The sequence below is a fragment of the Gekko japonicus genome, unplaced genomic scaffold, assembly GCF_001447785.1.
Source record: "Gekko japonicus isolate JY-2015 unplaced genomic scaffold, Gekko_japonicus_V1.1 scaffold313, whole genome shotgun sequence".
NCBI classification, from domain to species: Eukaryota; Metazoa; Chordata; class Lepidosauria; order Squamata; family Gekkonidae; genus Gekko; species Gekko japonicus.
Genome location: NW_015174283.1, coordinates 707,210 through 730,215, shown reverse-complemented (window position 1 = coordinate 730,215; position 23,006 = coordinate 707,210). Strand labels below are relative to the sequence as shown.

At 47.2% G+C, this 23,006-nt stretch overlaps 2 protein-coding genes across 2 annotated transcripts in view; both read right to left on the bottom strand.

The window, feature by feature from the left end:
• Positions 1-227: 227 nt before the first annotated feature.
• Positions 228-13,603, bottom strand: MEN1 (menin 1). Its single transcript, XM_015423916.1, has 10 exons — positions 13,524-13,603; positions 11,534-11,983; positions 10,917-11,125; positions 10,237-10,365; positions 8,559-8,599; positions 6,841-6,928; positions 6,102-6,238; positions 4,024-4,162; positions 2,325-2,495; positions 228-990 (listed from the first exon to the last, which is right to left on the bottom strand). Exons 2-10 carry the CDS (start codon positions 11,967-11,969, stop codon positions 559-561), a joined length of 1,782 nt encoding a protein of 593 aa, XP_015279402.1. The 5' UTR covers positions 11,970-11,983; positions 13,524-13,603; the 3' UTR covers positions 228-558.
• An 8,263-nt stretch (positions 13,604-21,866) lies between these two features.
• LTBP3 (latent transforming growth factor beta binding protein 3) overlaps positions 21,867-23,006 on the bottom strand; it is a 51,579-nt gene continuing 50,439 nt past the window's right edge. Inside the window, exon 28 of the mRNA XM_015423943.1 lies at positions 21,867-22,769. Coding sequence (XP_015279429.1) covers positions 22,618-22,769 — 152 coding nt within the window. The 3' untranslated portion in view covers positions 21,867-22,617. The remainder of the gene's footprint in view (positions 22,770-23,006) is intronic.

The following is a 23,006-nucleotide window of genomic DNA, read 5'->3' as shown; positions in this document are numbered from 1 at the left end:
TTCTTTTTTTAAAAAAATCACCCTCATTTATTATCCTTTTACAAAACCCACACACTGGCAGTAAAAATAACCAGACCCCTCCCCCCTTATTGCAGATATGACCCTAGAGGCAGCAAGTGCTAGGACCCCACCCTTCCCCTCGGCTCAGCGTTATTCATCTTCGCGCACACACCCTCCCCACCCACCCCCGCCCAAGCTTTTCTGTAAACAAGTGTCTCAAGGCTCTGACAGGATTTGCTCGCACATCAGCATTTCTCGCCAAGTGGGGGGGTGGGACCCCAGTAGCAAAGCTTCCAACAACAGATAATATGGGGCACGTCAAGCCCCTGCCCATCTAGAGATCCACCCCCGGAGCATTAACCTAATTCCGCTGCCTTTCAGGGACCCTGTTGTGGGAAGAGGAGAGTCCTTGGGGTACTCGGGAGGAATTTCAACCCCTTCGTTAGGGATGAGAGACCCGTATTGCTTTCCACACTCCCCGTCAGGCACAGCAGGCAACACAGCAGCGCTTGGGGGACGGACACAGTCACGGGCTCCCAGGACAGCCTCCTGTTTGGCTCAAAGGGACTTCCGGGGCCGCTTCAGGAAGGAGAGGGTGTAGTCGCGGGGGGCCGAGGCCTTCTGTTTCTTCAGCTGCACCTGGGACTGAGCCGTGAGCTGCAGCTTGATAGCGCTTGAGTTGATCTTGGCGGCCACCAGCAGCTCTTTCATGCCCTTCATCTTCTCGCTCTGGAAGGTGAGGATGGGCCCTTCGGGAGGTGGGCTAGGGCCGCTACTGGGCACCTCCTCCTTCTCCAGAGTGGGCCTGTCTGTACGTTGGCCCGAGCTGGGGCGTCGGCGCTCAGTCACCTTCTTGGGCAGAGGCGGCTCCTCGGGCTTGGACTCGCGGCGGGGACCACGGCGTCGCCCCTCTCGCAGGTCCTCGCTGCCTTGATCGTCGTCATCATTGGCATCTACCTCTCGGCTCACCAGGGTCACCTTCTGTCGCACCTGAGAAAAGAAGAAGAGGAGATTGGATTTATACCCACCCTTCACTATCCGAAGGAGTCTCAGAGCAGCTTACAATCTCCTTTCCTTTTCCCTTCCCACAACAGACACCCTGTGAGGTAGGTGGGGCTGAGAGAGCTCTTTTGAGAACTGCTCCTGAGAGAACTGCTCTCAGAGAACTTGTAAATGACCCAAGGTCACACCAGCAGCTGCACATGGAGGACTGGGGAATCAAACCCGGTTCTCCTAGATTAGAGTCCACGCTCCTAATCACTACACCAAACTGGCTCAAAAGGGAGAGAGGATATGATTCATACACAGGACGTTAACCCTCAAAACGAATCCTTGCCTGCCCAAAACCAGCACTTAGGTTAAGCACTTGCATTGACTGTCTGCAGAGTTACAGGACTATTTAAACCTGTTCTAAATACTGAGGGAAGAGAGTGTCAGTCATAGAATGCTGACGATCAGTGCAACTTCTGCAAGAGCAGTGAGAAGCCACTTCAAGTGGAAGGAAAAGCTCAGTGATACTTGGTATAGGCACAAGGAAGATTGTGTGCTACTAGAAGGAAGTGGGAATGGGGTGCTAAGAGGACAGAGAGCCAAAAAGAGTTGGTTTTATACCCCACCCTTCACTATCCGAAGGAGTCTCAGAGCAGCTTATAATTGCCTTTCCTTTCCTCTCCCTACAACAGACACCCTGTGAGGTAGGTGGGCCTGAGAGAGCTCTGAGAGAACTGCTCTGTGACTGACCCAAGGTCACCCAGCTGGCTTCATGCGGAGGACTGGGGAATCCAACCCTGGTTCTGCAGATTAGAGTCTGCCGCTCTTAACCACTACACCAAGCCAAGAGTTAGGGAAGCAGCTGCATTTTACTCAATGAGCAGAAGCCACTATAAAATCTGGTCTGCCGGTCTCCAGTCTTTTTAGTGCCTCTTAAGTGCTTTGCATTTCCTCTGGCAGTGGGTTTCACAAACCCTCCTGGGTTTGACCCAGGGCTTCCCGCAACCCACCCAAGCTTACAAACCTCTGAAGATTTAACTCCGAAACTAACACCTCTCTTCAACTATCCGGATTACCCCAGCCACCCTACCCTGGTATCCCAGATCTGCTTGAATCCAACTATAGTGGATCTTTACTTCCAATCAATAACTGCACTCCCCACTAAATATCATCAGACTTTGATGATCCCCTGCCATACAGCAATGTACCCAAGCTCACAAGGCACTGCTGGCTTGTAGACCCCTGAAAGTGATTCAATACCAGCCCTCCCCACCTCTGATGCACACATGCCTGATCTGTCTGACCTTCGAAGCCCCGTTCCACCCATCACTCACCGTCCCTTCAAAACGACTCAGGGACTGCACCAAGAAAGTGGCCCAGCCCACGTGGAGGACAGGCGTGGGGCTGCCCTCTTCCCATTTGCAGATTCCATCGTAGAAACGCAGGAGGTGAGCAAAACACTCGGGGTCCTGTACAGCTGAGCCGCCGGCCTGGGATGGAGAAGCCTAGGAGAGAAGGCAGGGGTGGGGTCAGCTTGCTCTGTACACATTGCTCATGCTGGCTGGGTCTCCCAAACTTGGGTATTAAGTCATTCATACCCTGCACAAAGGGTCCCCCGCGTGCTACAATATTCACTCAGAATAAAACCAGAAAACAGCAATACAGAGGAGACAATGAAAACCACCAACCGATGTTAAAAACGGCAATTAAAAAAATCAGAGAATGAAAGAACTGTCAGACTCAAAGAATCAGTCTAAGGGAAGAAAAAATAAAATGTCGAAAAGATATCGTCTGCACACCTCTTTTATATTCCCCTGCAACATAGCCATAGACAGTTTTCACTCTAACTCACAGGCTCCTCTCCTATCTATGCAGCCACCGAGTTTGGTTGATTCTTCCTTTTCATCTTCTGCCTCTCCGAATCCAGTTGCAAGACTCTTCCATGGGTTCTGATTACCCCCGTCTGACCTCTTGGAACTTTCTCTTTACTCATGGATTCAAAATATGTTTCTGCTCAAGACATCTTTCTCCAGCAACCAACAACATTGTACATCCTCCCGTTCAAGCTCCGATTCACAGTTTACAGCTCTCCACTGGCCTGTATCCCACACTCTTCTCTTGCATTCTACTTTGCACAAGGCCGGCCTTTTTTTCTTACAGGAAAGGGAAAGCGTTTCAGTGGTAGAGCATCTGCTTTTGCATGCAGAAGATCCCAGGCTTGTCTAGCCTGAAGGATCAGGTGATGTGACAGAGTTCTACCTGCGTCCCTGGAGAGCCGCTGCCGGTCAGAGTAGACAATACTGACCTTGACAGACTAACGGGGTCTGACTCACTGGAAGGCAGCTTCGTGTGTCCACACTTCCATGCTTGGGTCACGCACACGTCCGGAGGAATGAGGTGGTAAAATGGACTGCACCACTTCAGTCTTGCAGGTGGAGGATCGGATTTTAGAACCACTTCCCTGTGTTTAAAAAAACCCACCCCGGCCAATAGAAAACCAGCTCTGTGAGCCAAGAGAAGGGCAGAACCTTTCTCCCCACTGTTCTCCTTTTCTGTTTATAAACGGGTCTCTCTCTTTTTTAAAAAAATACAAAGCGACATTCAGAACTGGAATTCGCCACCTGCAATCTGAAGCGGGACAGCCCATTTTACCACCTCTGCATTCTGCCGCTTCATTGCCACCTCATTCTCCTGCATGTGTCAACCAACGCTTTTCCTGCCACACGGTTTCCTGTGCCAGGCCAGGCCTGCATTCCCCCTCCCCCCACAAGTGCCGTGTGCGCGAAGTCTCGCTTGTAACTCCCAGAATTCCTCTGCCCCAGTCTACTACTCAGAGTCAGCTAGTTTTTGCTATCTGCTGTAGACTGCAGGACTTCTGGGTAGGGACCGTGTTTCTTCCATGTTCTTTCCAAAACCTCGCACAAAGCACGGATCAAAAAGCCCGTCAAACCCAAATGCAGCTTCTCCCCCATTTCTGGGCACCAGCAGGCACAGCCACGTCCATTCCAGGCCGCCATCCCCCTGCCCCCTTACCTCTCCTCTCTCGCCACTCCCCTTCTCCTCCGCCGAGTCAGCAAGGCTGGCCACCTCTTTCAGCAAGTTAGGAATGACATCGTTGGCCACGTCAAAGAATTCCTTGTAGATTTCTTCGTCCTCCCGGCAGTAGTTATAACTAGAGAAGGGAGGAAGAGGGTGTTTGAATGTGGGAGAGCTCCCACGTGCATGACTGAGCACTGTTTTATGGACGAGAGCTCTTAAGTCTAACGCAATGGGCAGAGATCAACAAGAACCATACAAAGGGTAAGTCTATTTTGACCAAGCTCTTCCACAGTGCCATGCCCAAAAGGGCAAATCTTTCATCAAATGGAAAGTTATACTGGCTATTTCCCCCCAGTATCTCCAGTACCCTTTAATCTTGTGTTCCTCGGCACAGTTCTCACAACTGACTGCCACTAGAGCAGGGGTGGCCAAACTTGCTTAACATAAGAGCCACATAGAATTTATTTATTTTATTTTATTTCATTTATATCCCGCCCTCCCCGCACGCGGGCTCAGGGTGGCTCACAACATGAGGTGTAATACAGCACCACAGATAAAACAAGTAAGGCACTCAGTGCAATAAATATAGTTAAAACAGTTAAAACACAGTGGGTACTCCCAAGGATCCGTCGTGACTAACATACTCGCTCTCCATTGCACATCAGATGGGGCCAAGGAGGGGGATGCTGTGGGTCACAGTGTTCAAGGTGGCCAATCGGCCCGACCCAGCGGTGCTGCTCGCAGTCGCCCGTTGGTGGTGGTGGCGGCGGCGGCTCGTATTCGAAAGCCTGGCGGAAGAGCTCCGTCTTACAGGCCCTGCGGAACTGTAACAGGTCCCGCAGGGCCCTGATCTCCTCCGGGAGCTCATTCCACCAGATAGGAGCTGCCACCGAAAAGGACCTGGCCCTTGTGGCAGCAACCAAACCCAAAAGACAGACCTCCCAGTATCCAAACTCCAAAGACAACAAAACTGGGGTCAATATCAGTCCAATAATACACTCTTAAACATTAGTTATGTATGCTAATACAATTACTTTTATACTTGATTATAGTATCTAAGTATACAAAATATTCACAAGGTATACAACCTAATCCTACAATATCTTAATGTTATACAATAACACGGTAATACAACAAAATATCAATTGCTGCCAACAGCCAGAAGATACTAGTGGAATTCCAAAACATGTGCTGTTAACAGTCAAAAGAATGTAGAGCTTCTTGACAAAGCAGCCGGCTTTAGGGCCCGGGGTCACTAAACGGTGCCGTGACCCCGACCGAAGTGCTCTTTGGGGCCTGTGTGGGGAAAGGCGGTCCCCTCAGGTCATGAATAAATGTCAGTTGCTTTCTTTCTCTGTTCCCCCCCTGCCTCAAGCCTACCCAGGAAGGGGAACACTGGCTGGGGAAGGGAAGACCAATCGGGGAGGCACGCCCTCCCCTTCGCTTCCCTAGCTGCCCTGCTGGGAGCTGCACAATATGTGTGAAAAGAGCCACATGTGGCTCCCGAGCCACAGTTTGGCCACCCCTGCCCTGGAGGACTCTTCCAGGCTTTTTTAAAAACAGGTAATTGACATATTACACAAAGCTTAGTCTACTATGACATGTCAATTACCAATTTTAAGCTATAGTGATATGTCAATTACCAATTTCTTCCAGAGCTTCTACATCTTCTGGGGTGTAGGGAGAAAACGGCAGCTGCAGAGAGCTGAGGAAAAGAAAATGGCACCAATATGGGTGGAATCTTCAAAAACGTACAATTTTCCATCACTTGGCTGTGAAATAGATTTAAGACCGTGGTCTTTCCAAGTAGATGATATCAAAACAGGTTTGGGAAAGATCACTGCAGAAAAGTGGGGAGAGAAACTGGATGCCATTGTTCTACGCATTCTCCAAAAAACCAAACAAACCCTACTCCTGTTTAGACATGAATCCTCTGTGTGGAAGCAGCCCCTGATTCCTAACTCTTCCGCCACCTTATCTGCTTGGACAGTGTTCCTGGCACAGAACCAGTTGGTCACAGCCAAGTGGAATAAAGAGAGGGTGAAATTTCTGTCTGTGGAGATGACACTCACTCTTGGATCACAGTGGCGGAGTCAGCCCAGGCCTCCAGCGCCTCCTTGACATTTTTGTTACGACAGTGGTAGCCTGCAAGGTACATGTATGGGTAGATATGTTCGTTGTTGTAGTACTGCTTGGCAGAGTTGATCCCCTGCAGGAAGAGGACAGGAGACAGAAGGGACTTGAGGCAGAGTGGGATTAGATCCAGACATTTTTAGGATCAGTTGATGACAGGTATTGGGGGGGGGGGGAATTAAGAAAAAAGATGATCAAGTAGCCTTTTCACAGAAGGACACAAGAGCATGTAATTTAACCCACACAACTAAGAAGCCAATTCACAGAATCATAGAGTTGGACGGGACCTCCAGGGTCATCTAGTCCAGCCCCCTGCGCGATGCAGGAAATTCACAAATACCCACCCCCCAGCATAGTCAGAACATGGTGAAGCAATCACATGTAGTCCATGAGGATCTCTTGCCATGTGGGGCAGCCGATTATACCATTGCTACTAGTTTGGGTAGAACGTCCCAGTTCAGCCCCAAATGCCAGGTAAGAGGCTCCTGTGCTAAGTACCCCTCATCAGTTTAAAGAAAATGCTCTCATTGTTCAGGAAGCCCAACTGGAAAGGGATGAAGCCGAGGGATGCAGACAGAGCCCAAGTCCCATCCACAAAGATCTTCTGTGGCCACTGCAATATTCTGCCTGTTCTCACAGACAGAACGCAATGAGCAGTTCTTCGGAACAGAGCGATACCTTGTGGTAGAGGAAGAGGGGGTCGGGTCGGCCAGGAGTGGGTTCTAGCTCCTCCAGGTCAGCCAGATTCCCCAGAGCCATCGGGTACCTGTGATGGGAGATGAAGGGTTGAGACAGCGAGTGGAAAGCAGCTGCTGATCTTAACAGAGAATTCTTTCTCAGCCATGGCTATTGCCAACTTCAAGACCAAGAGGATTAGGATAGTCCTGGAACAGTTATGAATAACTTGATATGGTTCATGCACATTTTAGACAAATCATATTATTTGATGGAGTCGTTGGGGATATACCAGTTTCCTGCTGGGGAAAAAATATCACCTTTTAAGCATTCAGAGCCAGTTTGGTCTATTGGTGACAGTACTGCACTAGGATCTGGGAGACTCAGGTTTGAACCCCCACTCTGCCATGGAAGTTTGCTGGATGACCTTGGGCCAGTCACATGCTCTCTGTGTAAACTGGGGTGGTGGTAGAAACTGCCGTCAAATCACAGACGACTTATGGTAACCACATAGGGTTTTCCATTATGGGTTTTTATTATGGTTTTTAACTTAATCTAAATTATCTATTGTTTTTATTTTGTTGTAAACCGCCCTGAGCCCTGCTTGCAGGGAAGGGTGGTCTAAAAGTCTAAATTAATAAATAATAAATAAATAAGGCAAGGGAAAACAGTGATGGTTTGCCATTGCCTGCCTCTACATAGCAACCCTGGTATTCCTTGGTGGTCTCCCATCCAAATACTAACCAGGGCCAACCCTGCTTAGCTTTTGACATCTAACAAGATCAAGCTAGCCTGGGCCCTCCGGGTTAGGGCCAGTGTAACCTACCTCACAGGGTTGTGAAGATAAAATTGAGGAGAGGAGATTGATGTGAGGTGTGCTGGGTTTGGTGTAGTGGTGAAGTGTATGGACTCTAATCTGGGAAAACCGGGTTTGATTCCCCCACTCCTCCACTCGCAGCTTCTGGATGACCTTGGGCAAGCCACAGTTCTGTCAGAGCTGTTCTCTCATGGACAGTTCTGGAAAGAGCTCTCTCAGCCCCACCTACCTCACAGGGTGTCTGTTGTGGGGAGGGGGAAGGGAAAGGAGTTTGTAAGCCACTCTGAGACTCCGAGTGAAAGGGGGGGGGGTTATAAATCCAACCTCTTCTTCTTCCCCATTTGGGGAGAAAGGTGGGGTATGAATGAAGTAAACAAATCCATTTAGTCATGCCAGTTCACAGATGGAACGTCACGCAAGTGAATGCACAGGAGGATGGCTTATCGTGAGCCAGGCCACTGGTCAGTTGAGGACAGTACTGTCTGCTGTGACTGGCAGCAGCTCTCCAGGGTCATAGGGGAAGAAGGTCTCTTACTGACCCACAGCCCCACTCCGAGGTGGCAACGTCCGTGTACAAGGTCTCATGGGTGGTAAGGATGTTGTTGCCTGAAGGCAGAAGAGTCTAAAAACTAGCATAGTTTCTAGCATGTTGCATAACTTTAGAGAGGCTGTCCCCCCCCTCCCCCTTCTGGGGTGGTAACATTTGGAAGGAGCGGCTGGTTTAAGCCAAGTCCACCCCCTCCATCATCTGACAGTGAGACAGCCAAGGACTAGAACACAAACACACAGATCAGCCTTCCCTGTGAATACGAGAAGAGCTGGCATGAACCAGGAGCTGTTGCCGAAATAACTGCTAGCAAGAAGGTGACCGCGGGTGGAGACAGGCCTCCTCCAGAATACTGACCTCTCCAGATGGCCCAGATCAAAGAGAACCCACAGCAACTTCTGCAAAGGATGGAGATAGAGGACGTGAGAATAGCCATGTTCGATCAGACAAAGGGGCCCATCTCATCCCACATCCTGTTTCACACAGTGGCCAACTGGATCCCCCCCCCCCCCGGGCCCCCAGCAAATAGTAATCAGAGAGTTAAAATTCTTGAAGATGGAGGTTCTATTTAGTCATTGTACTTAATCTTTTTTTGTTTGTGGTAATAAATTTCTTTTTTGGTGGTTGTAGATTTTCTGGGCTCATTAAGCCCCGGAGAGCTTTGCACTCTTCTGATCAACATCTCCTAGTGTCCCCTGGCCCGAGGGACGTCCGCTTAGCCTCAACCAGGGCGAGAGCACTGAGATCAGGGCCCTGTGGGACTTGCTACCATTCCACAAGACCTGTAAAGTAGAGCTGTTCCGCCAGGCTGAGAAGGTGGGTGTCCAATAAAATCTTGCTTCCCCCTCCTACCAGTTTGGTGCAGTGGTTAAGTGTGCGGATTCTAATCTGGGAGAACCGGGTTTGATTCCCCACTCCTCCACTTGCAGCTGCTGGATGACCTTGGGCAAGCCATAGTTCTGTCAGAGCTGTTCTCTCAAGGACAGTTCTGTCAAGAGCTCTCTCAGCCCCACCTACCTCACAGGGTGTCTGTTGTGAGGAGGGGAAGGGAAAGGAGTTTGTAAGCCGCTCTCAGACTCCGAGTGAAGGGCGGGATATAAATCCAATCTCCTCCTACTACCATTTCTATGTGGCCCAGATTAAGAAGAAGAAAATGGCACCGGCTTGAAATCTAGGCATATAAATAGTGTGACCTGTTTTAGTTTATGCAGTTTTAAACTGTTCTAATAGTTTTGTAAATTATATTTGATATGTACTGACATTTTTATGATGTCTTAGATTTTGTTCTGTGATTTGCCCTGAGCCTGCTTGTGGGGAGGGCAGAATATAAATTGAAATACATAAATAAATAAACTAACTAACTAACTAAATAAATAACTAAATGGAGCTGCGGTGGTTCAAGCGGTTAAGACGCTGAACTGCAGGCTGTGGAAGGTCAGTAGTTCAGCAGTTCAAGACCCGAGTTGCCGCATGACGAAGTGGGCTCCTGTCTCTAGTTCCAGCTCCTGCCAACCTAGCAGTTCAAAAGCAAGAAATTGCAAGTAGATAAATAGGTACCACTTCGGTGGGAAGGTAACAGCGTTCCGTGCGCCTTGGTGTTTAGTCATGCCGGCCACATGACCACGGAAACATCTTCGGACAGCGCTGGCTCTTTGGCTTTGAAATGGAGATGAGCCTCGCAACCCTAGAGTCGGACTCGACTGGCTTTCGAGCAAGGGAACCTTTACCTTTACCTTTAACTAACTAGCTAATACAAGGACATACAGATTTAACAGGCATAAAGGAACCTATATTTGGAGGGGATCTCCCCAAACTTTATGACATTTCATTCCCTCCAAATAATAAGAGGCATCCACTTGTTCAAAAAATATACTCAATAGACAATTGATGGACCTCTTGACTTTTTCCACCCCATCTATAATTTTTTTCTAAACCTGTATTTTGCCCTATTTCCCTTCCCCAAAGGCAAGTGGGAGGAAGGATGACAAGAAGACAGAGGAGGGATATGGGAGCTTTGCCAGACTCATCAGCCCACCTGTTGCAGCTGCAGCAATTCCAGGCTGTCAGTGTGCAGATCTATGGAGGGGTTGATGGCGCACACCATGAACGCCACCTCCATCTGGCGAGTGCAGCGCAGGTAGGAGCCCTTCAGATAAAGCCAGCTCTGCAAAAAAGGGGGGGGGGACAGAGAAGGACATTTTCAGGTGAAAAATCCAGGACTTCAGTGCATGCTTGCCTACCTCTCTCCAATGATGAATTGTGGGAATTTCAGACACCATGGAAGACGGGGATGGTAACAAAAATAACATTACAGAGAACATATTTCATATGTCTAAAAGCACTTCACATACGTTCTTTCAGGAACCTTTGCAAGCAGCCCTGTGAGGTAGGCGAGAGGATTACGTAGGGGGTTTTATGAGCCTTTGAGTACAGAGTGTTTACAGGACCCTCCATTACACTTCTCTCTCCAAATTGTTTCAGCATTCCCTACCCCCAGTTATGGCTCTATTCTGCCCTGCCCCGTTTGCACCTACCTTCATACTGCAGGCAAGGGAGAAGGACCAAGAGAAAAGAGGCGTGCCTGATGGCAACGTCACAGCACAGGTGAGATTCAAGCCAGATGCTTCCTAGGGCTCACCTGCCTTCTGTGCTGCACTAGGTGTTTGCAAAACCCTCAAAGAAGCACACATCCCTCCCCAAGCTAAACTTGGTTACCCGCTCTGCGACGCCAGAGTTGACCGTCTGTCCACGCCGGTCCTCGTTGCCCTTGCCATGCCACGTCACTTCTGCTGTCTGCTCACCGTCCTTGCCAAACACTACCCAGGCGTGGTCCTCGGAAAGCGCCAGGTGCACGTCCAGCAGCCCCAGTGCCTGGCAGGCCCCCACGACAGCAAATGCCACGCCTGAGCTGTCTAGTTTGGTGCCTGAAAAGGAGAAACTGGTGTCAGATAAAAGCGGGCATGACTGGCTAGAGATAAGGAGAGCCACCGACATGACACAACTGCCAGCAAATAGGTGGTTGACTTTTCAAAATATCCCTACATTTCAATATCTCATGGAGTTGCCTTATACTGAATCAGACCCTTGGTCCATCAAAGTCAATATTATCTACTTAGGCTGGCAGTGGCTCTCCAGGGTCTCAGGCAGAGAAAGGTCTTTCACATCACCTACTGTAAGACCCTTTTAATAGTTTTTTTCCCCAGGGACTGAACCTGGGACCTTCGGCATGCCAAGCAGATGCTCTACCACTGAGCCACTGCCCCTCCCATCTCCACAATGGGAGGCCACAAAACGGCAGCACAGGAACCCCTCGAGAGAGCGGGAAGCCTCACCTGTAATGAAGCTGAACAGGGACTGGATGTGTGCCCGGTCCTTGAAATAGGAGCGGCTCAGGCTGTTCCAGATGACGTCCGAGACTTTCTTAACCAGCTCCCGGGAGGAGTAACCGTCAGGACGGGGATAGAGTGAGAGATCGACAGCCCCGCGGATTTGGGCTGTGAAACGGGCGTGCAGAGCACCAACAATGCTCAGGTCGGCCACTGGGAAGTAAGTCAAGCTGTCAGGGCCCTGGGCCGGCTCAAAACTGATGCCTGGTACATTGGTGGGTAAGACGCGGTTGACAGCCAGGAAGTGCTCCACAAAGCCCAAGACTAAGGAGAGAAGCACCAGGTCTGGTTGTTCCCGGCGAAGCTCCAGCTCAAAAAGGCGCACCACATCTGGGACTGAGCGTAGGGGAAACAGTGCCTTTTGAGCACCTTTCAGCCCCATGGCAAAAGACAGCTCTGCATGGGAGAACGTGAAAAGGGTCACATACAGTGGAAGAATTTCATCATTCTCACTCTATCAGGCAAACAGTGAAAACAGACAGACAATCAAAATGTGGGAAAAGAAGTGGTTAGTGTCACAATTTAGAAAGCTCCACCACAACTTGTTTCTGCCTAGGAACATCCCGAAGAGCCAGGAAAGAAACTTTGCTGAAGGTGTGCGGCTAGAGAACTCACATCAGAGGTCTGACACACCTGAGGTAATACAGACACTTGTTGTAACTGGATATTATAAACTTACTGCTCAAATCTCAGCATGGCCATAAACCCTATAGGGTGTCTAAAGCAAGCATTTATTTATTTCTGCTTCTATTCTTCTCCTCATAGCATAGGCATAACGTCAGCCTACCTTACAGGGCTGTTTGAGGGTTGGCAACTCTGGCTTGGGAAATTCCTAGAGGTTTCCAAGCAGTGCCTAAGGAAGGCAGAGTCTGGAGACAGAACTCAATGAGAATGTGACACCACACCTTATGATAGCACATCCAGGTCAAAGGTCAGTTCTCCTTCCTATGGTGTTACTTCCTCCCACCAAAATTTAGATTTTAAATTTATCACTTCTACACCTTTTTCTACCACCTTACATTACTTGTAGGCTCCTCTATGCATGTGGTTTTATGCTGTACTACAAGCCAGAAGAGGGCCTTCTCAGTCATGGCACCAAAGCTCTGGAATTCTCTCCCCAAGGAGATTCATCTGTCCACTTCTGTTGCCTTCTTTTTTTGTTTCATTTGGCATTCTCTCAGTTATAATAAATAAAAAATAGAGTTAGTAACTCTGACTATTTTTCTATTATGCATGCGAACTGCTTCAAGCTCCAAGAACAAACATCTATATGAACTATTTACAAATGTACAATGTTTTGGGGAACTGATTTTTAATTAATACAAGTGTGCCACCTTAAAGAGTGATTCATCATGGTATCAGCTTTTCAGATTCTTGAGTCGTGTCCTCTGTTAGCAGAGAGGAAGACATAGAGGAATGGGTAGGCAGAGCGCAGTAGCAAACGGTAAGGGCAGGAATTGCAAGAGGCCATTCCTATGTAAAGACCATATTAAATACATATGTTCAATGACTTTTCACAACAGCAGTAATTGGTTTCTGCTATTACTGCTGTGAATGCACACTGGATTTACCAGTCTCACAAAAGCTGATACCACAAGGTATCTCTCAGGTACCACAAAGCTTTTTTCTGTTGCAACAGAGTAAACACAGCTATCCCACAGGTTTTTCTGTTAGATGTACAGCAAATACAGAGAGGGAGGTCATCAATAAACCGCAATAAGAACTTCCGAAAAGATGCTTGGTTTCAAATGCCCTCTCCGCCCCCCAATTGCCGCCAAAACAAGGAGGGAGAAAGAATCTGCTCTCCTCCAGCACCACCACTCCCCCCGCCCCCAGCCTGCAACTGAATCTCCCCCTCTGTGCTTCTTTTGAGGAAGGGCTGGGGGGCTGCAAACAAATCCACATTCCTCCCGCCACACCCCCTTCTCAGTCTCACCTCTCCAGCTCTCTAATTTGAATGCGCTGCTACAAAATTTGCAGCCATGCTCAGCGCGCACAGAAACACGGGAGTTGGAGTCTTGCACCTCGGAGGCATGCTGGGAAAATCTTGTCGAGCTTTTGCCATAAATCACTCCCCTTTTCCGGCAAACAGCCAGCCTGGCAGCCGCAAGGCACACTGGGAGTCTTCTAAGTCTTACCAATCGTCACCGCTTACAAGAAAGAATGGAGTTCCCCTGTGCATCCTGGGAATTGTAGTCTTGTCCTTTTTAAAGGTTCTTGAAGAGGTTGGAAGAAAACAGTCGCCGAGGGAGGGGTGAAGTGATTATATTTGCCAATATTTTTTTTCTGTTCCAAAATTTCGAAATTAGTTATTCTGTTGCGGTTGCAGGCCTTTAATGCTTCTGTCTCAGAGCAGAGGGAAACGGCGGAAGCTCGCTGTTTAGTATTGATCAAAGAATGGTCAGACCGTGACACTACGCCCCTAAAGAATCTGCTTTCCACACTTTTTTAAAATTTTGTAATTTGTGGTGAGCTGGAAAGCTTGCATCATGTGGTTGGGCTTAATATGAAAGGTCTTACATGGTTTTTCTTCATGGTTTTGGATTTTGCATGGACCAATATAGCTGTACGACTTTTATCTATTTCAAGGGTACCTAATTTCAGCCAAGACAGAAAAGCGTTTGTCAACAGAATAAAAGCAGACCTCTGTAAAGATTGTATACTCAGAACAAGGTTATTGTTGTTCAGTCGCACAGTTGAGTCCGACTCTTCGCAACCCCCTGGACCAGGTCACGCCAGGCCCTCCTATCTTCTGCTGTCCTCTGAAGTTCACTCAATTTCATGTTTGTTGCATCTATGACAGAACAAGGTAATGCCACCAAATTTGGCTTACACCCTCAATTTATTTCAAACATAGTTAATATACAAAGATTATGAGGTGCTTCCTATTGCTCTTAACCTGCAAGGTAACTATGTTTCTCCTCTGGTATCTGGGGATATTTTAGGTGGACGTGGAGTGGTTTCTAAATTTCTGTAAGAGAAAAAAGAATGGAAGCTATGGACTCTACAGGGAATGCGCTGTAAGGTAACAGGGTGGCAGACAGTACAGTTAAACTAATTGCCTGCTGACATTCCTCAGAGAATGTATGCAAGAGCAGACCTTAACACAATGGTCTGGAGAACCCGCTTTCCCCGCTTTAAAATTTTTTTGTAACATCAAGCCTGATGAAGAGTTCTGGTAAACTGGAAGTTTGGACTGCAGGAAAAGAGCAACATTCAAGTCCAGTAGCATCTTCAAGACCAACAAGGTTTCCTAGGTATAAGCTTTCAAGAGTCAAAGCGCCCTTCCTCAGGTATCTGACAAAGGGAGACTCGACTCTTGGAAACTTATACCTGAAAATCTTGTTGGTCGAAGGTGCTACTGGAATTTGATATATTGTGTGCATTTTCACAAAATAGGCCTGTGTAGTAGGTCATTCCTTCCTTTTACTGAAGGGGAGCTAAGGCTGGGAGATTTCTCAGTGGTCTTCATCCAGACAGTCCATTTCATGGCTTTGTCTCCTCTGAAGGTCAATTACCTCTGTATGGTTGCCGACATGCCTAGAGAGAAATATTCTCTCCGTTGAATAGAGGCTTAATGTGTACAAATGGGCAGCAGAAGCTTTTCGTGGCACAGTGGTAAATAACATCACTTGCTAAATGGCATCCCATTAAGCCTCTACTAGAGGGAGAGGACATTTGTCTCCATGCTAGCTGGCAACCTTAAGAGGAGGGAAGATGACTGATAAGTAGTGTATGATAGTGGTTATCCATCCTGTTCTGCCTGGAGCTGGGAGTCAGAGATATCACATTAGAGCGTGTGACAACACAAGTGCTAGAATCTCCACTATGCATTTATTGCAGGTAGCCGTGCTGGTCCTTTAAAAAAAAAATCCAAAAGAACCAAAGAGTAATGCCAACGGAAACATCACAAATTAATAAGCGGCCTTTAAAGCTCTCCAGAACCTTTATTTCAGTAGGATTTATGTATTTAATTATGTGATCCATTTAAAAAGGTGTTTCCTTCTGTTTTGGGATCCTTCCTGTCTATCTTGGGAATAGTAGGATCCCACCGTACTGCCCTCTTGGATGAGTTCAGAGCACTGACAGATGCATAGATGGAGGCGGCACTTCTGGTGTCAAGCTGGTAAAAGTTTAGAGGTAAAAGAATAGTACTTTGTATTATGCCTAGGGGGAAAGGTTGCACCAGTGCAGCCATAGCAGAATTGATGTTGTACAGGTCCTCTTTAGTCATTGTGATTTTGGCAGTCAAATTATGCATAATGGGAGATTGTGCTATGGACAGTCCTCTCCCAACTTGGTCACCTCACTCAGTAGAGCAACACATATGTTTTCTCTGCATGTGATTAGAAGGTCAGATTTGAGGATATATAATTATCCTGCCAACCTAGCAGTTCGAAAGCAAGAAATTGCAAGTAGATAAATAGGTACCACTTCGGTGGGAAGGTAACAGCGTTCCGTTCGCCTTGGTGTTTAGTCATGCCGGCCACATGACCACGGAAACGTCTTCGTACAGCGCTGGCTCTTCGGCTTGGAAACGGAGATGAGCACCGCAACCCTAGAGTCGGATTCGACTGGCTTTCGAGCAAGGGAACCTTTACCTTTACCTTTAATTACTGCAAGTGACTTGTTTCGGCCATGTCGTGCAGAAGAACTCACTAGAAAAAGCAATTATGCTGGATTGGTTAGTGGCAAAAGGAAACCTGGCTGGCAAAGAACACGGTGGCCAGAAAAGTCGACACCAGCCTGAGCATGGAACAACTCAAAGAAATGCTACAAGACTGGAAAACGTGGAGCGAGCTGGCTCATAGAATCGCCAAGACTTGAACACGACTGAATGGCTAACAACAGTTTATGTATACCAGAGCTACAAAGTACACGCATTGCCCTATTGACATAAAATGTGGGCTACAGGAATCATGGTTATGACCTGGATAGCCCAGGCTAACCTGATCTTATCAGCTCTTGGAAGTTAAGCAGGGTTGGCCATGGTTAGTATTTGGATGGAAGACCACCAAGAAATACCAGAGTTGCTATGCAGAGGAAAGGCAATGGCAAACCACCTCCAAATGTCTCTTGCCTTAAAAATCCTATGGGGTTGCTGTAAGTCAATTGCATTCCTCTCCCCAGAAAAATGGGAATCATGAGAATTGCAGTAGCTGCGCTCATTACATGAGGTTGGTGTGCCAAAATTATTAACAGAGCTGTCCTCATTGTGGCAACACTAGTTAACATTCTTGCCACATTCTGAACTAGCTGTACTTTCGGAACCACCTTCAACAGCAACCCCATAGTCCACTCTGGATGTTAGCAAGTGAGGAATGTGTAGCCGGCAACCCCCACCTCTTTCCATTTGAACAGGTAGGGCAAGTAGTCCTAGCCATCTGATTGCCAACAGGCCTGCAAAAAAATGTTTTGTCCCTTTAATAGAGGCTTTATTTGTAGAAATGAATGATTGAAGTTTTTCATGGCACTTAGTTAATTACTGCCCTCTGGTGAATAATATCCAATTAAGCCTCTGTGGAGTAAAGGAACAGACTTGTAAGCCCCATTGACATGGGTTCTACTTGAAAAGGCCTATCACACTTTTCTCTGGGGTCAGTCCTGATCTTTGTAATACAAGAGGAAGAAATAGGAGCTAGCCTTGTGGCTTTTGCAGTCTCCCTCTTCTAGGTGTGACCATCTTGCAGAGATATTAAATGATGTTTGGTGTAGTGGTTAGGAGCACGGACTCTAATCTGGGAGAACCGGGTTTGATTCCCCATTCCTCCACATGCAGCTGCTGGTGTCACCTTGGGTCAGTTACAAGTTCTTTCAGAGCTGTTCTCACAAGCAGTTCTCGAAGGAGGTCTTGTAGCCCCACCTACCTCGAAGGATGTCTGTTGTGGGGAGGGTAAGGGAAAAGAGATTGTAAGCCGCTCTGAGACTCATTTGGGCAGTGAAGGGCAAGGTATAAATTGAATCTTTTTAAAAAACTTTTGTCTTACTCTGGCCAGAGCCATTTGTGTCTGTAAACACTAAAGTGTTCTGTGCTGGGGGGGTTGCTGTTAATGACTCATTCCACCACCACCCACCCCAGCACCTTTCCTTTTTTGCCATCTGTGAGCTTGCATCCAGGCTCCAGTTCACTAACAGAGTGTAGTCCCAACTTCTGGCAGACTGATGTGATTTCTAGGGTGGAAGGCATTCTTCCACAGGGACACAAATTTTTCTCCAGGCCTGTTGGTAACCACAGCTACCCATGCTCCTCCCAATAAGCACAGTTTTCACGTGGCTAGCCATGTTGGTCTGCAATAGAAGAGCAAGATTTGAGTCCAATAGCACATTAAAGAACAAGAAGATTTCCGGGGTACCAGCGTTGGAGAGTCACAGCTCCCTTTGTAAGATAGAAGTAGGAAGGGAGCTTTGAATCTCGAAAGCTTATACCTTGGAAATCTGGTTGATCTTTAAGGTGCTACTGGACCCCCAATATATGTAGCCCATCCCCATTCTGTGTGAATCCTGATTGACATTTCTCCTAGAACTCCAACACTGTATGCGTGTGTAGCCATGGCATTGAGTTAAACGTTGCTAGTTGAGACAGTAGGTTCTTCACAGGAACAACTTACCCACACTGGCCAATATTTTAGGAGTGGTAGGATGCAAACCCTAGGAGCCATTCTCCCTAATCCCAGACGTGTGGTGCTCTCTGCTCTTGGCTCAGAGCGCCCTCATTTGCCAGGACTGAGCCTTGCCCTTGAAAGCACATGCAGGGCCTCAAAGTCTAACTCCACTTACATTCCATTTTTTTTAAAAACAGAGGATACATGGGCTGTGGCTCCCACCTTGTGCCTGAGAAAGTCAGGAAGGCCCATATACGTTCTACAAAATGTGCAAAACAGAAACGTTCAGGAGGACATTTTTGTAAGGGAATCAGACCTGCGGTACATTGGAATGGTCCTGGAGGGCACTTTTATAAAGGTCTAGGATTGTAATCTATTGCATTGTTTATTTGTATGTATCATCTTGCTTTTACCGCATTGTTTTGTGCCTTTATGGGGCCGCGGTAGCTCAGAGGTTAAGACGCTGAGCTGCAGAGCAGAAGGTCTGTAGTTTGGCAGTTCAAGACCCTAGCGCCACGTGACAGAGTGAGCTCCCATCTCTGGCCCCAGCTCCTGCCAGCCTAGCCGTTTGAAAGCAAGAAATTGCAATTAGATAAATAGGTACCACTTCAATGGGAAGGTAACAGCATTCCATGCACTTCGGCATTTAGTCATGCCAGACACGTGACCATGGAAACATCTTTGGACAGCGCTGGGTCTTCAGCTTGGAAATGGAGATAAGCACCACCCCCTAGAGTTGGATTCGACTAGCTTTTGAGCAAGGGAAACCTTTCGTACCTTTGTAATTCATTCTCTGTGTAGTCCATGGCATGTCGCATCTCAGACAGTGTTCTGTTTGCATTGTTTCCTAATCTCTGTAATCCTAGTCTTATTGCGTGGTTAGTAGATATTTTGTGCTGGCTGACTGAACTGTTTTGTAAACCACTTGATTCTCAGTGAGAAAGGTAGGCTTTAAATTAATTAAATAAATAAACAGGAAGCCAATTTAGGCTTTTTTTGTGGGTGCCGGGCTCAATTATTTTGGTTGTTAATTAGGATTTCACCTATTATGCAGGAGATACGTCTTCCTTCCAAACCTCAAAGCATGCAACAGCTGGTGTAATATAGCAGGCAGTGTGGGACTGACAGCCAGCCTAAGATGCTTTGGGGGCTCTGTCTCTTTGGTGACTGGCAGCCATTTTGGGGTAGTGGTTAGAGTTCTGGAATAGGATGTGGGAGACCCAGGTTCAAATCCCCACCCTCCTACGAAAGCACATTGGGTGACCTTGGACTCTCAGCCTAATCTGCCTCACAGGGTTATTGCTGTGAGGATAAAATGGAGGTAGAGAGAAAGCTAATATAAGCCGGTCTGGGTCCCCACTGGGGAGTAAAGCAGGGCATAACCGTCTAAATAAATGAATAAAAATCAACATGGGCCTCAATATAACCAGAAGTTCTCTTCAGCAAAGCCTCATTGAAGTGGACAGGAGATCCCCTTGCCCTGGCGAACTTCCCCCACTTCCGATCTGTCTCTCTCCCACAGAGCTGCCCTTAATACTCCCTGACGTCTGTCGCCTGAGGTGACGTCTCCCCTTCCTGGAGAGACCCAGGTTCAGTCATCTCTGCTGTTTTGACCATTTAGATTTCGTTTCTCCCTCGTACGAAATCTCACCATTCCCCTCCCATAAAACGTACAGATTTTTCAATGTTATTCTTTGTGTCAGCAAATCAAAACTGTATGTATATTAAATGTATAAACAATCTATTGTAGTCCGTATAAACGGCTTATAAAAACTGTACAGTATACGTACATAACGCAACAGACTCTACAAAACTGACGGCGAGAGAGGGAACCGCAGAATATAGACAAATACAAAAAGAAACAGGAGAACAGGCGCACATCCCTTATTTAAATCGCTGCTCAGCCATGATGCTCAGCGCGTGATCTTTGGTGTCCATGTCTCTCAAGCTCACCTTCCTCTCAGGGGCTGTTATGAGGATCAGAGACATAACATCCCCTCTTGACCACCACAACAACAAACCTCGGAGAAAGGGCAAGTGATAAAAGTTATAAATAGAACAGTAACAAATAGCTGCTATAATGTACAAAGGTAGTCATTAAAATTAACAATGGGACCAAGTAATGTTATATACAAAGACCACTAAGATGCTTGATTAAAAATGCCTGCACAGAAAGTCACTTGTAAATCAATCTAACCAGTCCCCTCTTCAGTCTGTGTACCATTTTTGTAGAAAATCGTCCAAAGTGTGATTACTATCCTAAGGGAAGCTACTATCTGCAGCCAGAAGCTCATATATATGATGTAGGCATTCTGTTGCTTCCATAGGGAGTTGATGATTCCAGGCATACTCACTGCCACTGAGAATATAGAGGCATTTGCAGTGGCAACAGAACAAAACAAAACAAAACAGAATAAAACAAAATAAAGGGGTTTTCCCTGTACTCTGTTTTCGGCCCCCACGGCCACCATTTCCCCTTCTTATGCTACTCCGGGACTTTTGCATGCTTTAAAGAAAACAACAACAACTGATAATAGATACATCATTATAGTATTACTCTACAGCAAGATGTTAATTATATTTGGTAACTAATTGGTAATTGGCATATTGCTGAACCCTAAGGCTAGAGTGTTAGGTTCTACAATGCCAAGACCACGGCCACACATCCCGGAAAATCTACAGCAACTAATGAACTCCATCCGTGAAAGCCCTCGACAACATATTGATAGGTTAATTGCTAAAAAAAATTTTAAGCCCCCCAAAGCACTCTAAAGGTATTATGTGCGTGTGTGGGGAGAACCATGGCCACAAAGGTTTGAAGCAAGGACAATGGAGCTCATGCGGGCAGGACTTATAAAAACATGCATCTTCCTGTCCAAAGGCCACACAAATACATTCTGATTGAGATCCTTCCCAAAAGATCCTATCAAGCCAGGTTAGGGAAGGATCAGAGCAAAGGAGGAAAAAAAATCTCAATAGTGAACTATTGGGGGACAACATCATGTGGATGCTCGAAACTGGACCAAAAACCTCAATGTGGAAACACCGTAGTATAGCCTAAGTAAGATGTTTATTTCCCTGTTTATTGCTTAGAATTATTTACTGTGTATAATCTGCTACTACATGGAGCTTACCAATATTTTCCCATCCGGACCACTGATCCAATGCACCCTTGCTTAGTTTCACTAATGCTACAGCATCTGATGTGCCCAGAACATTCACAAGCACATTCATCGTAAACCTACAGATAGGGAAGGTTAGAAGTCTGAGCACCTGACTCTCTCCACTCACCCAACATCTGAACATTCTTCAGTAGATTTTTCACCCCACTTCAGAGTGAGGGATGAGCGGACGGCTATGAAAACAACTTTAGGTGGCAATTTTAGATTTTCTTCAAAATTTGGGATACTTATCTCCAGAGGTCATTTCGTAGAAAAAGAGGTGCAGGAGCTCATTAGCATAACTCATTAGCATAACTTATTTGCATATGCCACACCCCCTGACATCAAGTGGAAGTGTGTCAGAAGGCAACACCCACTGCTCAGGGTCCACTGGACTGTTTTGGGTTGCTGCCTATGGGGGGGGCTCTGCAACTTACCTGGCTGCTTCTTGCTCCTCGTGGCCCGGGGCTGCTGGGAGCAGGGGGCGGGGCTTGTTGCATGTGCCCACCCCCTGGGCTCTTTACTGCCGGAGCTCCGCTCCTGCAGGAAATGACCCCTGCTTATCTCCCAAGTTCCCAGTAGCTTTTCAGCAAGGGAAACTTTTACCTTTTTTTAGAGGGAGGAGATCAATGTTATCAAAATTTATCTCCTTTGCATGTCATTCTTCTTTCAAGATGCTCACAAGAACACACCTGGTTTTACCCCGATCAGTGGCACATAAACATCATTTTAAATTTAAATGCCCTTCACAGGAATGCCTGATTTCCCCACCCAAGGGAATCCTTCCAGGACATCCCATTGGTTCTTCTACAGGTTGGAGCCAGGACCAACCATCCTCTCTCCTCAGAAGACAGAACATTTTATTGGGATGTTCCTCCCTCCCCCTCTTTTAATTAACTGATTCAATCTGGGCATGTTCCCCCCCCCCCTCACCAACATCTATTATGTACAAAAAGAAGCTTTATTTCTGGATCCTACAGAAACAAGTGCAAACCAAATGCAGTTTTTAACCCTAATGATAAATATCCAGCAGGTTAGGGGGATGAAACGGGGATAGGTGGGGGAGTCTATAACAACATCATCGTCAAATGCCCCTTCATCATAGCCAGTACAAAAAAATTAGTCTTTAAGAACTTCAGAATTGCCTGGCTGGATTAGACCAAAAGGGTCATCTAGCCCAGTGTTCTGTTTCCAGCTGTGGTCAGTCAGAGGAAGTCCACCATGGCCAGCCCAGTGTGAGAAGGTTGCCCAGGGCAGGTACCCCAGGCTACCGCTGACGCTGCGGGATGCAGATTCCGTGGGATCGGGACCGCACGTAGCCGGACTTGCAGGTGCAGCGGTAGGAGCCGCTGGTGTTCACGCACCGTTCGGTCTTGCACAGAAGCCCCCGCTGATTCAGCTCCCGGCACTCATCGATATCTGAAAGAAGAGAGGAAGGTCCCAGCATTTTGTAATCTGGAGTATGCAAATGAAAGACGCCCCACACATATTTTCTTAACTGATTTATTTGCTGGTTTTGAAATCTGTCTGTCCCCTTCTGTTACCACTCGTTGGTGGAAGACTTTTCTGTGTTCTTCAGCATTTCCACAGAAAATAATACCTTCCCCAAATACATCATGAAAACAATTAAAAACAGAGTCGAAAACATGTACAAGG